The sequence below is a fragment of the Vigna radiata genome, chromosome 7, assembly GCF_000741045.1.
Source record: "Vigna radiata var. radiata cultivar VC1973A chromosome 7, Vradiata_ver6, whole genome shotgun sequence".
Lineage (NCBI taxonomy): Eukaryota > Viridiplantae > Streptophyta > Magnoliopsida > Fabales > Fabaceae > Vigna > Vigna radiata.
In genome coordinates this window covers 20,165,439-20,183,242 of record NC_028357.1, presented here as the reverse complement: position 1 = coordinate 20,183,242, position 17,804 = coordinate 20,165,439, and the positions used below count along the sequence as shown (strand labels likewise).

Sequence of the window (17,804 nt, the reverse complement as noted above, 5' to 3'; positions counted from 1 at the left end):
ATCTTTTCTTTCAGAAATGTGCAGTAATCAAAAACATTTTATTTCACATTTCCATACAAGCATGTTCCACAAATATAACACTCAATCAATCATAGGAACATACATTGTAGTTCAACAAAACATGTTCAGTAGATATGACAAACACTTCAGAACAAGAACATGTAATACTGGAACATGTGTACTGTTATTAAGCATTATGTTGTGATCATCAAAAACCAGTTTGATATAGAGTTTGTGTTGTCAACAATCTCAACAAAGTCATTATTGTGCTTCTTTCAAATTGGAACCACTATTGGGAGGAAAATGATGATTCAAGGCCCAAAATTGCTAGAAAAAACCCTCAATGTTGAATTGTCATTGATATTATGTTGTAAGAGAGTTTGGTGTGGGATTGAGCTTTATGCTTGTGTCTAGAAAAAGGGAACAATAACAAGAGAAGGCTTTTTATAATTCTCTTTTTGCCTCTTACAAAGTGAAATATTTAAATTCCAACATAAACCCTAATACTAAAAGTCACAATTCACAATCACATAATGAAGAAATCACACCCAACTTGGAAACTAAATGGAAAACCACCCACCTACGCTAATCCAAAACTAGAAATCCACAAGTGCAAGTGCAATTGTCAACCACTCATTGCAAAGATTTAGTCTCCAAACTTTCAATCTTCAATCAACCCATAAAATCTCAATTTCACTACTCCTTTCAATATTTACAAAACAAGATATTTTCCACCTTAGTAAATTAATACACAACCACACAAAATATTACATATATGCCAAGTTTTGCTTTATCGTTAGTCATTGATAACATTTACTACTTTTAACAAATATGAAGACCACATTGAAACAAAAAAAAAATGAAAGATTACATTGAAAAAATGCTATAATTATTGTAATCAAAAGTGGTATTAACTTAATTAATTATTTCATATATTTATATTTATCTTCTAAAACCTTCTAATATATATGTTTCTAAAATAACAATTTCAATGAGTTTTATAGAATAAACAAATACTAGGTGGTCCAAATACCAATTTAAAGATAAAATGATACAAAAGTAATAATGTCCATAGTTATTTTTCATATATAGTCACGTAGTAAAATGCAATATTATTCGTAAATGTTTAGTAAGGTAATAGTAGCTAATAATCAATTTTGAACACTTATAATATGGTATATGAAAGGGATAGAATATTATATTTATGATATTTTTCGGAATGGGTCGAACAAGTCTTCACGTCAACTGGCTAGACTCCAAGCGGTCTTCATGTCAACTGATTGGTCTCTAATTGGTCGGTCTAGTTGTAGAGGAATACTATGGATGGTTGATTCGCCTTCCAATATTCTTCCTAGGAAGACCAAATGTGATGGAAATGTTATAGCTAGAACAAGCCAAACCTAGAAGCAACTAAGCCATATAGTCATGGAGCTCACAACTTTTGTGTCGATTGCGGAATGTGTAATGGATGATAGTTGAAGTGTCATAGTTTTGATGTATTGAATAACGAATGATGAAGTGTTTAGAAGTTCTCAAGAGTCTTTAACGAATTATCTTTTTTAAGTTATTTCATTAATATTATATTATTTTTTCATAATATATCATTAGAGTTCCAAACGAAACCTATTTATTATAATGATACTAATTACAATCTTTAACTTCATTTAACTTAAAACTTAACTTTGTATTATTGCAATAGTTGATGTATTATTTATTATTTAATAAGTTTGATTAAAGATCGAATATCAATAAGATTATATATAATCTAATACATTTGTGACTTATTTAAATTCAATTAAATATATTATTTACCTTATAATTTAGATGCTGATATATTCTTATATAGAATCAGATTATGTAAGAATCTTAAAAATATTTCTTATTTTGAAAAAATGGGTAATAAAAATTCATGAATCAATTTTTTATTTTTCTAATATTCTCAAGTTCACAAGATTTTCCAATATTAAAAAGAAAAAATTCTGAAGTTTTATCTACAAGTAACGCAAAAAGAAAAGGCAAACACTAATACCCTAGTTGGGTTCAAAGTTTACTTAAATTTAAACACATTTTCAATATTCGCAAATAAAATTTGCATCCACAATTTATAAATATTCAATAGTAAACATAATCCGAATTTATTCTCATATTTCATTTAATCTCATAATCCATTTAATACGATATATAAATGGAACTCAATATTATAAGTGAGTCTTACAAAATATAAGTACTTTTCTAATTTCAATGTTATAATTTTAAAAATATAATAGCGTCCTCCAAAAGAAAGATATGTTGGTAAGTATAGTATAAATATTGATTAAAAATTATTAAAACCTTGAAGGACACTAAGGTTGTGTTCTTTTGGGAGGATTTGTGGGAGATGATTTGGGGAAGATGATTTGAATGGATTTGAATGGATTTGAGGGTAATTTTATTGTTGTTTTTTTGAGTGGATTTGTGGGTAATTGAGAGTGGATTTGAGAGTAAAGTTTGTGAGAATTAGTGTAGGATTTGATTGATGTGACAAATTTAAAAAATTAGTTTAATTGGTAAAAATTATAGATTACCAAAATGTCCCTAGGTATTAAAGTAATATAAAATGTGATTTTTGTAATGTTATATTTGAATGTATAAATGTTAATAAAGAGAGGAAATTAATTAATAATAATTGAAATAATAAGTAAAATTAATTTTTAAAATATTAAAAATTTATAAAGTTGTAAATTAATTTTAATTTTAAATATAGTATTTGTTTGAAAAATAATGTCCAAATAGACAATTTTTACTCTTGCACCCCCAGATTTCCCTACATGCACCCCTCAGTTCTAAACCAGGCCAATACTAAAGCCCAATAGAAACCCTAATTCTCTTGCCAAACCCTAGCCGCCACTCCTCCATGGCAGTCACATCGTGCACCACCAGCAAGCCGTCGCACAGTGCCTCCATCATCTGCGACCATGTTTCTCACCACCATGCCGCCGTTCAACACCCATAGCCGTCAGCCACCCTAAAGCCACCACTGTCAACCTTCAAGCCGCTGCCAGCCACCGTCGCCGGCGTGCTCGCCGACCATCACGAAGCTTCACGCCACCACCCAATCGTCAACACCGAATCCACCATGGCTTCCATGGACGAAGGTTCACATGGTCGACCTAAGCATGGACGGACGGACGAAGGTTCACAGCCAACCGGAAACGACGCCGGCAGCACCTGAAAAAGTCGCGCAGAGCTTGCCTCGATCCGGATACCAGAAATCGCTGCAGATGGCCGATCCGGATACATTTGCCATGGAAAATGTTGAAGAAGGTGGATCCGGATACGACAACCTTGTGTTCGGATACGCCTCGTTTGGACTCCTTCACCGTGAACCGGATACCCTCTTATTGGAACCAGGCTGTTTGACCTCTTCAATCCCTCCTTCCATGATCTGTATCGTCTCCGTCATCATCATCAACACCGTTCTTCATCATCAACAACGTTCTCGCCACTAGAAACTGCTGCAAAAGCATGGTGGAAAAGAAAGAAAATGCATGCCGAGCACAGGAATACTGGTTCATCACATGGCACCAGTACAAACTCGTGAATGCACAGTATGTTTATTAATTTTTTTGTTTTATTGATTTCTGTTGTAATTGAATTGTTCGTACAGGGCACAAGCGTCCCGCAAATCTGTTAATTGTTATCTTCGCAAATCAGCTCAAATCATCTCAAGCAAACACCTCCACTTTTACAATTCCATCGTCTCAAATTCCTGTGAAAAGTGTATTCCATTCCACACGCTAAAAGTTTAAGAAAACACATCGTTTTACTTTTCAATAAAATTTTTAATTATTTTTTGCCTAATAAAATAAAATATATATTATTTAGTATTCCACTGACACTTAACCCTCCGAAATATTTGTTAACCCTATTCACTCGAACTCAGCCAACAGTACCCCGTTTGCCCGTCGGCTCAGCAACCGCAGACCCATAGTCCACCCCCAAATGGCCGATCATGATCACGATCACGATCACGGTCACTCTCACCCCCATCACCACCATCATCGCCCGCAACGTCTCTCAGTTCCACCGCGAACCCCCACATTCGGCGGCACTCCGGGACCCTACCCCGCCCTTCGATACTCACCATTCCCTACTCCGACGGCCACCCCTTCGAAAGGCCGCCGCCTACCGGCTTCTTTTTCCATCCCGAAATCGAAATCAAAATCCAGATCTTCCCTCTTCTTGCTCCTCTTCTTCTCCCTCCGCTCCCTCTACTCCCTCCTTCCCTTCCTCCGCTCCTCCCCCTCCTTCTCTCTCTTCCCCTTCTCCTTCCTTGTCTCTCTCCTCTCCTTCACTCTCACCCTCACCTTCTCCCTCTTCTCCTCCTCCTCCTCCTCCAAAGACAACCCCTTTCTCCACCACAAGCCCAAACACTCCCTTTTCTCCCTCCCTCACTCCCATCAGAGGATCCTTATAATCAAATCTGTCCTCCTCGCCCTCGTCTTCCTCCTCCGCTTCCAAGCCCTCCGCTACTGCAGCACCGCCTCCATGATCCTCGCCGAACTCATGGGCTCCGTCGCCGCCCAGCCCAGAAACCCCCGCCGGCCCAACCTCCGCGGCTTCCTCTTCCTCTCCTTTGGCCTCCTTATGCTCTCCTTCGGCTGGGACAGGGTCGAATGCTTTCCTTTTTCCCCCAGCTGCGTCTCTGGCAGGATTTGGCCTTTGTTTCTTCCTTTCATGTCCGGCTTTCTCACTCGTTACAAGCTTATTGATTCCGGAACCACGCTTAAACAGCTTGGCAACAAACGGGTTCGGTTAATTACTCTCTTTTTCACCACTGTTATTCTCTTTGTTCCCGCCGTTTTTAGCTTCTTTGTGTTTGAGTCAGAAGAAGACAGTGTCGCCTTTGGGAATCTGCTATGGCCCCTGGCCAACACTGTTATCTTCGGTGTTCTACTGAGTGAGAGTTACAGCGATGATGACAACGATGATGATGGTTTGGTGAGTTTGAGAGACTCTCAGAGGGAGTTTCTGGTCACCTTCGTGTGTACCCTGGTCTTGGAACTTTTTTACTTTCCTGAACTTTCCCTCTGGGGTTTGTTGCTCTGTGGATTATTTCTCTATATTGGTGTTAGAGACTTGGATCCTTTTCATTCCAATGAAGATGAATTTTTTAGTGACGTGATTATGAAGCCTATCAGACATGTTTTGAGCGAGAGGAAGTCAAGGAAAATCGCTCTTTTTCTTCTCATCAATGCCGGTTATATGGTTGTGGAATTTTCTGTTGGTTTTATGAGCAATAGTCTTGGGCTGATATCTGATGCTTGTCACATGTTGTTTGATTGTGCTGCTTTGGCCATTGGGTTGTATGCCTCGTATATATCTCGTTTGCCTGCGAATAATCACTATAACTATGGAAGAGGAAGATTTGAGGTGCTATCAGGGTATGCTAATGCTGTGTTTCTAGTTCTTGTGGGAGCTCTCATAGTGGTCGAGTCCTTTGAGAGGATATTGGATCCCCAAGAGATATCAACTAATAGCTTGTTGGTTGTCTCAATAGGAGGGCTTTTAGTCAATGTCATTGGCTTGATATTCTTTCACGAGGAGCATCATCACGCCCATGGCCATGGATGGTCTGGATCATCATGCTCCCATTCACACTCACACTCAGAGTTACATAATCACCATCATACCCACCATGATCATGATCATGATCATCTGCATTGCCATCCTCACGAAACAACACATGTAAGCCATAATAAATTTATATCTATTCCCAGTGATAATCGAGACTATTCATGCTCTAGTGATCATGGCGATCATCATAGTCATAACCATTATAGCCATGGGAGTAAGCATCATGGTGAGTGTCACGATCATGAAGATAATCATAGTATTCAGAGCCATAAGCATCATGAAGCTGCTCACTGTCATGACCATGGTGAACATCATATTGATCACGGCCATGACCATGGTGAACATCATATTGATCACAGCCATGACCATGAAGAAGCTCCACTTGTCGACAAAGAGCACGGCCATCACCATATTGATCACAACATGGAAGGGATATTCTTGCATGTTCTTGCCGATACCTTGGGAAGTGTTGGGGTTGTTATATCTACACTGTTAATTAAGTATAAGGGATGGCTTATTGCTGATCCTGCCTGCTCAATTTTTATTTCTATTTTAATTGTATCCTCCGTGATACCTTTACTTAAAAATTCAGCAGAAGTTTTACTCCAAAGAGTGCCAAGGGTGCAAGAGCGTGAGTTGAAGGATGCTTTATCTAACGTTTTGAAGATAAAAGGTGTTTATGGCATTCAAAAGTTTCATGTCTGGAGCTTCACAAACACAGATGTTGTTGGTACTCTGCATCTTCACTTGTCGACAGATACAGACAAGACATCCGCCAAGTCTCAGGTTTTGCATCTGTTACATAATGCTGGAATCAAGGATGTAACCTTGCAGGTGGAGTGTGTCGGGTAGTTTCTTTCGAAATAGTTGTTGCCAGGGAAGGATGTCCCTGTCAACCTTACATACCGAATGCTTCACAACTTTACAACATCAACACCTGTGTATTAATTCGGGAAGGAGAGTGATTATTTAAATTCGTGAAGGGTGATGATTTTTGTTTTTGATCTGTTTGTCAGGATCTCACAAGTAGCACAGTTGTAGCTTTTGCTTAGGACACGGCAATGTAAAGACACAGGCATAGCTGGTAGATTAATTACTTTTATCAACTCTTAATGTTATACTCTTTTATCCTGTACTGGCTTTTTAACCATTCTTGACTTTTACTATGGATGTAAATTAATACCTCAAACAACTATTAATGTTATACGTCAATACCATCTTCCAATCAAACTAACAACAATCATACCTTGCTGCAATTAAGCCATCATATCTTTCGAAATCTGAAAACCTTGGAAATTAACAAAGCTAAAATTATGAGAGTAAAAGGCGTTAGGGTCTATTCCTCTCAGCCACCAACGGAACCCAATCCTTCTTCTTAGGAATTGCATTTGATTGCGTTCACGTTGCAATCCTCTTTTTTTAAACTGATAAAAATGCTATCCGTTTGTCTCTAATAATCTGGTCTCACAATATTATATTATTTCCATAAAATGTTTAATGTCTTTGATCTTTCGTAGAATGTTTTTGCAACTCTTTTATTGGCTTAACGTTACATAATTGACGTTAGGGTACCAAGCATCTTGAACTTTCTTAATGGTTCTGTAAGGAGTCATGAATGCACAGGTGCTTGATGCTCCTATACTAATTCTAATTTCGAATTTCAAACTGCTAAATGTGATTAGGATACTGTCATCATAAATTATATTTGTTCTGATCATAATTTGTTAAACTTGTGGTTGGATTTATCAAGTATTATAAGAACCAACTTCGCCAATCGTACCAGACTGGAAACAGTGCCTACAGCCGACTTGATAACATATGGGAAATACTGTTGACTTTTTTGTTGGTATCATTGAATCAGAATTAAACTGGAAGAAGGAAGTTCCTTCCTACTTCTTAAGCCGACATCCTCCTGAAAAGAATAATCCAAAATCTAAAACTACATTTGAGATCACTCTAGAGTTGTTTGAATATTGTGGTCCAAGAAGTTGTGATTCCAAATTAAACAGGAAAATTTTGTTCTAGGTCGACTGCACAAGCAAGCCCATTTTCATTTATTCAGTCACTGCAGTTGTGCACTTTTAACTGTAAAGACTAACCTAGTGGTCAGATCTCGTGTAAAAGATTTGTTGCATGATTCATGTACTCCTTAGAGGCTCTAAACTTACATTCTATGAACACTTTGAATCGAACCTCATGCCTGAAGCTTCCAAGGCAACATATAACCATTAGACTGAAATAAGCAACTAGAATACTGTACCTAAAGAAAAGACAACACCAAACACCCTCTCCCATGGGAGAAGAAAAAAAAGAAGAGAATTTCATTATTCAAGCATCTCGTCGTTAAGGAAAGGTAATAACCAAAATCATAAATTGCATGAAATTTAAAATGTTATGTGACCATAAGAGTCGCCAGCAATATGTCAAATTCTTCTGAAGAAGCAACCTGTGAGAAAGCTAAACTGAACTTCTACCACAAGTCACCAGGTAGCTTGAGCATAGACCAGTATAAAACAAACTATCACCATGCTACAGAAGTTAAAATTCTGTGGCCTGCGATGAACTGTGATGTAAAGAAGTTCAAATTGCTATATTCGGAAACAGAGTCCTGAGACTTTACATTGCCATACCTCCATCAATAGTGAACACCTGTTACGTGGAAATTATGGTTTACATAAACACAAGACAGAATAATTGGATGAGAAAATGTAAATAAAATAAGTTACAAAAAGCCTAAGATGATGTTAGCATAGGTTATCAGAATAAACTCCATGTTCATTTCAACGTGACAAGAATTTCTTTAATAACAAATAATATATTGATATTTTAATGATAGAACTCAATAGTTAGTTCTATATTTAGAAAACCAATATTGATAGGGAGATTAATAAATGACCTGTCCAGTGATGTAATTAGCAGAAGGATTAAGAGCCAAAAATTCCACAAGTCCAGCAACTTCTTCTGGTTGACCAAATCTTCCTGAATCCGAGGTAAAAGACTAATAGCTATTAGCAACAAGCACATCTTCAACTATTTAAAAATATAGTTAAAGTGTTTCAGAGTTAAAAGTATTTCAGTTACTCACCTAAGGGGATTAACTCTAATCTTTTTTTCTCTATGTCTGGTCGTAGCAAGGCAGTCATATCAGATGCAATAAATCCAGGGGCTACTGCATTAACCTGTATGAAATGCTGAGTTGTAATTAACCCTGTCAACCAATAATAAACCTTCCTTTTGACTATCAGGCTCAAAGATTTTACAGTGATGTTTCTGCTAGCATATTCCCTGGCAGCACTTTTTGTGAGGCCAATTACCCCTGCCTTTGCAGCACTATAGTTGGCTTGTCCAACATTGCCAACCTGACCAATAACGGATGTAATATTGACTATCCTTCCCTGAAAAAGTAACAGGAACCTATGATATCATATTTTAACATCTAGTATTTACATAGACATTGTTGTTAGCATATAAACATAATAAAACACAAACTGATGAATCGAGAAAAAAGAAGTCCACTTAATGGCCAAAGGGTTCTATTACGGTAGCAGTCACCTTCTTTTTCATCGTCATAATCTTTGATGCTGCCTGTATAAAAGGAAACCATCGGCTCCAGCAATGAAAGAAAAGAAAACTAGCTATACTTGATTTAACAACATGAACTTCAAATTTTGAACATATTCACCTGAGTGCAGAGAAAAACACCAGTAAGATTCAGATCAATAACTTCCTGCCACTGAGATTTCTTCATTCTCATCAACAATCCATCTCGTGTAATTCCTGAATCCATGATATTTTAAGGATGAAATCTGAAATTGAAGTAAATAAATAAATAAGTGGCAGCATAATTTATCCAAGTTACCTGCATTATTCACTAATACATCAACAGTTCCCCATGCATCAACTGCCTGCAATTGCACGTACGAATTAATCACTTAACCAGGTGGAATAATTTCATCAATCTAATGAATAAAAGAAAATTTTCTTACAGTTTTAATCATAGACTCCACATCAGCCTCATTTGAAACATCTCCCGCGAAGGTAAGAGCTTGTCCACCAAATGCCTCAATCTGAAAGTAATAATCAAATAAATTAATGCAGTTTAGTCAAAAAGCATAACTGATCGAGCTAGCTTGAACCCATAAATAGCACCAAACTCATGATCAGGAAGTATACAACAATCTAGCTTGGGCAGTTGAACAGTGTGACTAGCTGCTATAAACTACCTAATACCTATATTCAATTCCTATTGATAAGAAAATATATAATAATTTGCAAATCCAAAACCGTGGACCTATCAATATGACAGACATATAAGTACAACAATATGGCCTCTTCATGCAAGCTCAGCAATATGTTAGAATTATTCCAAATTTCAACTACTGAAAACATAATTAAGCCAAGACTATAACTCAATATAATCTACCTCTTTCACATTGGAATCACGCACCATTTTACACCAATGTGTTTTCCATAGTCTTCTTTATATATGTTCAAGTCATAATATCTGATTTTCTATCATATTTTCCTCACTCGATGTTACTCCAATATGTATTCACACAGTCATTTTGCATCTTATAAATATGCATGCACTTGGCCAATGAGTATAACAATTAAAGCACCAAAAACATAGAAAGAGGAAAGAAGTTTTGAGATTGTACTTACCAAGTTGGAAACCTCCTCAGCTTGCGTGGATGACTTGGTATAGTTGACCAAAACCTGCAATAGAGTAGAAAACATATGCGGCCCTATTAAGTAAAATACAAGAGAGTGAGTAATATGTATCACACATGCATAATGCACTAAATCTTCAAATTTTGATTCGTACTTAAATCTTTACTTTGATTATATACACTATTTTTTTTTTGGCTTTATACTATTCAAAAGAAGACTTTAAACTCAATGCAACATCATAAAACTAACTTGTAAGGTAAAATTTGCAAACATTATACAAATTCATCTTATTTCTAAATTTTCTGAATTATGATAGTTAAATTTTCTGAATTGCCAACAAGGAACTTACCTTGCAAGCGGCTTTACCTAAGGAAAGTGCAATTGCACGGCCAATGCCTCTGGAGGCTCCAGTGACTACAACAACAGCTGCTTCTCTGTTATTCTTCTGTCTTGCTTCAACTTCGAGCTGCCCAGAGGGAAATGAACCATTCCATGCCAACTTCTGAAAAGACACAACCTTGTTACTCCCTACTTTACGGGTAAGTCCCCTTCCACTGGTTCGGAAAAAGAGGGAGTTTGGTCGAGCCAGAGAACCCATAATCATCATCATCAAGTTCCCTATGCTTTCTCAGACACACACACAAGTTCAATGAGATTGTAATCTCAAAACAACAAACACTCATTTCTGTCTTGGCGAGGCTACCATTTGGAAGTCACAAAGAGGCAATTAAAGAGGTGATGTTATTATTGGTTTAATAGTTATTTTGAACCAATTCCAATTCCAAATTCTAAAAAGGGTAAATATAAGATTATAACAACATTACAATAATCACACATTACATCAACAACTCTTTATTGATCAAACTTAATAACTTGATGAAATCTATAGTACACAAGAAATGAATGCCACCTATCATTATAATAATACTATTACCATGAAAGAATTTGATAACAAAATTATGTTGGCTCATTTAAGAAAAATCAAAATAATGAAGTTAAAATGGAAAAACCTATCCCGCTAGAAGGAAAAAAAATTATTAAACTGTTATTATTCTTTAGAATGTTATAATGGCGAAGCGGCATGTTTGGATTAAACCTTCATGGATTAGAAATATTTTGTAAAATAAAATATAGAAATAGTTAAATTTGTTCAAAATATAGAAAGCTAAAAGGTTAAAACCATTTAGACGTCCCTATTTTCATAAGGTGTTTCCATTTTGGTTCCCTTCTTTTAAAACTTTCCAATTTGGTCCTTATAAATGCTAATTTCAAACAAATTAGCCTCTGCCGTTAAAAATCGGTAACTGTATTAAAATTATGTACAAGTGGGGATGAGGTGGTAAGTTTTTAGTATGTGGGTTTATACGTGGAGTTTCATAATATTAAATATTTTAAAATTAAGGTTTGTTGGTAGAATTTTTGGGTTTTACTGTGTACAGATTAGATTTCTTGAGGAAGATGATTCGAACATCGGAAAATTTTTGGCTGCTGACGATTTGCGACGAAGAAGTTACTCTTGAAGGTTTGTTATGTTTTGCGATTCTTGCGAGAGAACATTATTTGCTCGTGATTTGACCTCGCTTCTCTGGTCCGCGGTTAGGGTTCAAAAACGGTGGAGGACGAGATGTTAATGGCGGCCTAAAGGAGATTCACTCGGGTGAAGAAGGGGTTGGCCGCAGTGGCCACAGTATACGCATTCTTCTCTGCTCTATGCTCTTTGTGCCAACCCTTTGAATTTTGTTTCCAACCACAACAAGAAGAGATTTTTCTTTCTTTCTTGTAATTTATGGGAAGGAATGCGATGGATGGGAACGACACATGTTGGGACAAAGTCATTGCAGAAATGATTGAAATAGGTTTCGAGCATTCGAGCATAGTCGAAACCATTAAAGTAGCGGGTCCATCTGTTCCCAGCGCTGTGGAACACATTCTCAATTCTACTACTGAAGAACCATCCACTACCCACACCTTCAATCCGCATGCCCGCAATGGGAATGCTCTCAAAAAACGACCTTTGCGCAAGTTTTTAGTTCCAATGACGATGCCGAAGAACACAAGAAGGAAATCCCTCAATTGAGGATTAAACCCAATCCTATTGTGCTTTCAAAGCCTTTTGAAGCGCAAGATTTGGATGTTGAATCTGATTGGGAGCAGAAGACTAGTAATCTAATGAAAAGACATTTTGGTTTTTCATCCTTGAAGAGTTTTCAGAAGGAAGCCATCTCTGCCTGGGTTGCTCACAAAGACTGTCTTGTCCTTGCTACAACAGGATCCGGTATTATTTGTGCTTTACTCTGTAGTGTAGAGTGGCTTTGTGCATTTATTCATAATTATGTTTTTTGGAACAGGGAAACCTCTGTGCTTTCAGATTCCTGCATTGTTGTCTGGGAAAGTGGTGGTTGTGATTTCACCATGTTTTGTCGCTGCAAAATAAGATTTTGAGTGTTTATCTTAAGTGTAAAGAAACTAAAGATGCACAGAAACTGTTTGAAGAATTGTCCATGAGAAATGTGGTTTCGTGGAACATTCTAATTCGGGGTATTCTTGGATGTGGTAATATGGTTGGTGCCACTTACCTCGGAACCGCCAACACCTTTCCCTCCCGCAAACTCCTTCCTCTTGTTGAATCTAATGTAAGTCCAAACCCCAGCAAGAACAAGCAAAGCCACAAAACAGAAAACGGAAACGACGATAATGATGGTTCAGATTTAAATTTCCATTGTATCATATTGTTTAATCATATGCCTTCAGCTTTGAGTTATATTTTGACTTGTGTTTGTTGGAGATGATATGGGTGGATGTCCTTATGAATGGAGTAGAGTTCAATTTGTGGTTAATCTGACTATATTTTCTTAACTTTTGGAATAGATTCAGAAGGTTTGTTCAATGAAAACCAAAACGCTAGGATGAAGATGTCTCTTTAAAAACTATTTTTATTTTTTTTTATGAAATGCCACTTATAAAAGTGTCACATTTAAAGAACAAGCCATGTCAACTTCTCACCTCATCAAAAAATTAACTCCGTTAACGATTTTTAACGGCAGAAACTAATTTGTTTGAAATCAGCACTTATAAGAAACCAATTGGGAAGTTTTGAAAGAAGGGGACCAAAATGGAAATACCTTACGAAAATAGAGATACCTAAATGGTTTTAACCAAGCTAAAATTACATAAAAAATAACCCGTAAAATTCATAATAAGAATACTTATATAGAAACTTAAAATTAAATTAGAATTCCTAAATTTATTTGAAATTTGAATTAATTAACTAAAAGAAATCATAAAAAATAAAACTTATAAAACAATAAAATATTTTCTAAAATATATTTAAAATTCGAAGCATGACAAAATATCATAATTTAACACTGCTTCTTATAATGTTACTATGTTGTCTTTAGTTCATAGCACTTGTTGCACTAAATAGTTGTTAAGCTATTAATTTGATTTATTTCACATTATTATTCCATACATATTTTAACTATTTTTATCTTATTTTTCTAATTTCACCTGCTCATAAATGAAATTTTCATAAAACATATATATGACTCAAATTTAGCAAATTCATCCCAAATTTAGCAAATTCACCCCTGACATCGAATCCAAGTGAAAATCTATGTGAATCTAAGTCTTACGTTATATAAAATGAGAAAATTGAGTAACAAGACCCATAAATACATTAATTTAAAAGTTTAGGTTTAAAGTGATGTTAATTTTTATGTGAATTAGACTCATATATCAATATTATTGTATCTTCTTGGTGATTTTCATGAAAATTCCATTACACATTACTTATCCACTCTTTCCCCATGTATTGGCATTCATCAATTATCAATTGTAGTAATAAAGTCATGATCCTCATCTAAGTCCATGAAAAAAATTAAAGTTATTTCTAAGCATTTCAATTGTTGTAATTTCAGTTTCACCTTCATAGTAAAGCAATAACTATTTTTAAAAGAAATTTCAAATCTACAAACACCACTAAGATTTTTATCCAATTCAAGAATGTAAAATAATTTTGTAAAGATTATCATGGGCTAATGTAAAGAATTTTCCTTTTCTTTTAGCATGCATAATTTTACATCATTTTTCAAAATAACATTTTATTGAAATGATAAGCTAATAAAGAAATAAATTAAAAGACATAAGCCAGAATGAATGATTGAAGAGTTAATTAATGTGTTATTAGCTATCTTAATATTATGATAAATATTTATTGTGATTATTACTTTCAAATAACTTTACTTAATGTTCAAAATACTTTTTCTTCAAACTGAAATATTTTTTATTTTGACCAAGTTTATTGTAAACAAATAATGCTAAACTTTTTTATCTATACATAATGTTTTTAACACAATTTTATATGCAATTTATTTCTCGAAAGCAACATAGATTAGGAGTGGCAATGTAAGCTAGTTCAGGCAATTTAGGCTTGGTTCGCACTTGGCCTGCAATATGTATGCTGAAAATATTGATCTATCTCATATTGGAATTAGTCTGTGAGTCGGTCCGCATGCTTGACTTGATCTTTTTTTTTCTTAACTAATGACAAATTCCATACATGGTTTAACAGTTTTAACAAAATAAAGTAGTTGAAAATCTATACTATTACATTCTTATCAAACTTAATAGTCATGTATGAAGCGGTTGGGACCACTATGTGAGCGTGTTGCAGCGAGACAAGAATATATGATGAATGAGGCACTTTGTGTGCTTCACAAGAAAGAAAGAAGAACACAAAAGAGGAACAAAAAATGTATAAAAAAGAATGAGTGAGTGAGGCACGTTTTAGGAGAAAAATTAGGGTTTTGAATTCTTTGTGGGCTAGTGGGCCAACACACCCTACCCATTGTAGGGCCACACGGACTGTGGGTTATACAGACCAATAAGCTCAGAACCCCAACCATCCTAGCCCGCCCTGCCTTGCCACCCCTAACATAGATAAGAGTTTTTCAAAATTAATATACATGATTGATAAGTCATTATTTTCCTTTATTTTCTTAGCTTTTTGTAGGAATCTTAATTGTTGATTCATGCTTAATTGTCTATTGTTAGTGCATTTTCATTGATTGGGCTTTATTGAACCAATAATTTGGATTTTAATTAATTTGATATCACTTGGTCTAATTTTTGTTTATTAATTATTTTCAAGATGAATGTGAACCATTTTTGGGCTAGGACATTTATTATTGGGTTGAAGAAAGGAGTGTCATGTCATTTATGTTATGTCAATCACATCTTTTGTTTAGTTTTCATTTTTGCTTTACTTTTTGTTTTTTTATGGTTATACTTTTTTAGGCCATGTCATAAACCAAAGAGAAACTAGGGTTTAATGAGTTTAGTGATGTGACCACATCCCTCCTCTCTTTAGTTCTTTTTTTTTTTTTTGCTTTTTTGAACAACAAATTTAGGGTTTTCATGTTTTGTACCTGGACAACAACCCAACTTAGGGTTTTCCATTTTTTCTACACTCAATTCATGTTTTGGACTTGGTATTCTCTTTTGTTTCATGTTTGTCCCTTCTTTCTCTACACTTTATTTTGCATTTTTATTTTCCACTGTATTGTAAGTCAATTTTCTATGGCCATCTAAACTCTCTATATTTATTTGTTAGGGAGAATGTGATGAAACTTTGAGGTTTTTCTCAGTTCATGTTTTGTTTTGTTGTTGTTGCTCTTCATCTTTCAATCTCTTTGTTCTTTGAATGAATATGACTTTGGTGTATGCTTAATCTTAGTTTTGTGTTTCTGCGTTCATGCTTAATGAGTGTGGGTTGTTCACAATATGCTTAAATATGTATGTGTGAAGTTGAATAATGTTTGCATTGCTTAATCGCATGATGAAATTTTTGTTAATCTTCACTTAATTGCTTAATCATGGATGGATTAAGAGTAAAACAAGGTTCTAATTTTGTAACCTATGATAAGTGGAATCACATCTGAAACTAGGGAGTCAATAAAGTTTTATCATTGTTTTATTCTTCATTGTTGGCTTTTTTTTTTTTGAATTTTGCAAAACAAAACCCCCATGACTTATGTGTTGGATTGGAACCTTTGATCGGAAATGATAGTCACTAGGAGACGATATAGGATCACTTCCCCTAGTACTACAATTAATTGTTTTATTTAGTTGGGTATGACATTGACCAATGATAAAAGCTATTGACAAAAATTCTTTGCTTCCTAAACCTTTTAAAAAATTAATAGCATAGCAAAATAAAATGTAAAAGCTACGAAAGCACCTAGAGCATGTTCACAATTGTATAAACTCCCAAGTTGAATTTCTAAGTCCTTGTATGTTTATGCTCTAATTAATTGGTAAACTTTTTTCAACTTTGTTTTTTTTTTTTATCAATATTTTTTTATTGTGTTTGCAATAAGAGTGGATAAAACATATATCCTCTTAATAGAGGTTTGATATCCTATTAATGGTGATATTTTCAACACCATGACAAACTCATTTATCAATTAATTTAAGAAAGATTTTCAAATGAATTTTCTTAACATAATATTTTTTCCCATCAAACAAAGGAGATTGTTAATAGATGTTTTAAAATTGTAATCACAAAATGAAACTTTCATATGTTATGTGTTACATTACATAAGTAATTTTCGGATAAATATGTTAAAAAAGTTAAGTTTTGTGAAGATATGTGTTGTGTGTGCGTGCGTGTGTGTGTGATTGTGTTCTACTTTAGTTGTGGAGGCTTCTTGAAAGAGCGTTGTGTTCTACCGTAGTGGGGGAGGCTGCTTAGAAGAGCGTTGTGTTCCATTGTAGTGGGGGAGGCTGCTTAGAAGAACGTTGGCCAGGAAGGTACTTAAAAGAGTGATAATTGTGTGCAATATTTATTCTATGTATTTGATTTACTATCTTTAGTTTTTAAATGCTAAAAGTCTTGATTGTGTTAAAAATTGAGTTTTTTGAACAACTTTCATTTTCCTAGTTAGAAATAAGATGTGTGAAAACGATAAGAAGAAAATTCTCGCTAGGAAAAACAAAGTTTTAAGTCTCTTTATTGTGATTCATCACTCTTTCTTGAGAGTTTATCATATGTTTTATCTTTAACAAGGAGAATAATTTTTGCAAAATGTTATATTTTCAAATGTTTTAAGATTTTAAAAAATTAATGAGTTTATTTTTAAGATTGAGATTTTGTATTGTAGTGATGGTTTCCTCTTATGATAATGATATTTTATACTACAACAATCATACAAGAAAGTACACAATAATAAATATCAAAACTAGTAAATATTTGGGACAAACTTAAAGTTTTATTCTATTATTATTTTAGTTTTTTCATTTTTATCAAGTGAATAAAAGTACTATGATGTAAGACATAAATATTTGCTTTCAATTTAATATTTAAATAAAATGTGATGTTTTTGTTCTAATAATTATCCGAGATAGGTTTATTCATATAGTTATGTTCCTTTAAAAATTGGAGTGTTACATATTCTGTTGGTTAGTACTTAGGATTTTATTTGTACTTATAATTAACTTATAATTCTTTGTCTTGCCAT

General features: G+C 34.6%; 2 protein-coding genes across 3 annotated transcripts; one reads left to right on the top strand and one right to left on the bottom strand.

Moving 5' to 3' along the window:
* Positions 1 to 3,849: 3,849 nt before the first annotated feature.
* Positions 3,850 to 6,777, top strand: LOC106766710 (probable zinc transporter protein DDB_G0291141). The gene has a single exon (XM_014651439.2). It carries the CDS (start codon positions 3,982 to 3,984, stop codon positions 6,466 to 6,468), a length of 2,487 nt encoding a protein of 828 aa, XP_014506925.1. The 5' UTR covers positions 3,850 to 3,981; the 3' UTR covers positions 6,469 to 6,777.
* Positions 6,778 to 7,640: 863 nt separating this feature from the next.
* LOC106766716 (3-oxoacyl-[acyl-carrier-protein] reductase 4) lies at positions 7,641 to 11,067 on the bottom strand. 2 transcript variants are annotated; one of them, XM_014651446.2, is made up of 10 exons: positions 10,637 to 11,067; positions 10,279 to 10,332; positions 9,603 to 9,683; positions 9,476 to 9,521; positions 9,299 to 9,393; positions 9,169 to 9,201; positions 8,877 to 9,011; positions 8,702 to 8,795; positions 8,513 to 8,595; positions 7,641 to 8,265 (listed from the first exon to the last, which is right to left on the bottom strand). In XM_014651446.2, the coding sequence occupies exons 1-10, from the start codon at positions 10,895 to 10,897 to the stop codon at positions 8,233 to 8,235; spliced, it is 915 nt and encodes a 304-aa protein (XP_014506932.1). In that variant the 5' UTR covers positions 10,898 to 11,067; the 3' UTR covers positions 7,641 to 8,232. The 2 variants fall into 2 exon arrangements, with proteins under 2 accessions (XP_014506932.1, XP_014506933.1); XM_014651447.2 differs by lacking the exon at positions 9,169 to 9,201.
* Between the last annotated feature and the right edge of the window lie 6,737 nt (positions 11,068 to 17,804).

Excerpts from the sequence above, each read along its gene's own strand:
- LOC106766710 (XM_014651439.2), top strand. The coding sequence starts at position 3,982 with ATGGCCGATCATGATCACGATCACGATCACGGTCACTCTCACCCCCAT.
- LOC106766716 (XM_014651446.2), bottom strand. The coding sequence starts at position 10,897 with ATGATGATGATTATGGGTTCTCTGGCTCGACCAAACTCCCTCTTTTTC. Across the intron at positions 9,684-10,278 it reads CTGAGGAGGTTTCCAACTTG|ATTGAGGCATTTGGTGGACA; the intron begins GTAAGTACAATC and ends TATTACTTTCAG. Across the intron at positions 9,394-9,475 it reads TGTATTAGTGAATAATGCAG|GAATTACACGAGATGGATTG; the intron begins GTAACTTGGATA and ends TCATGGATTCAG.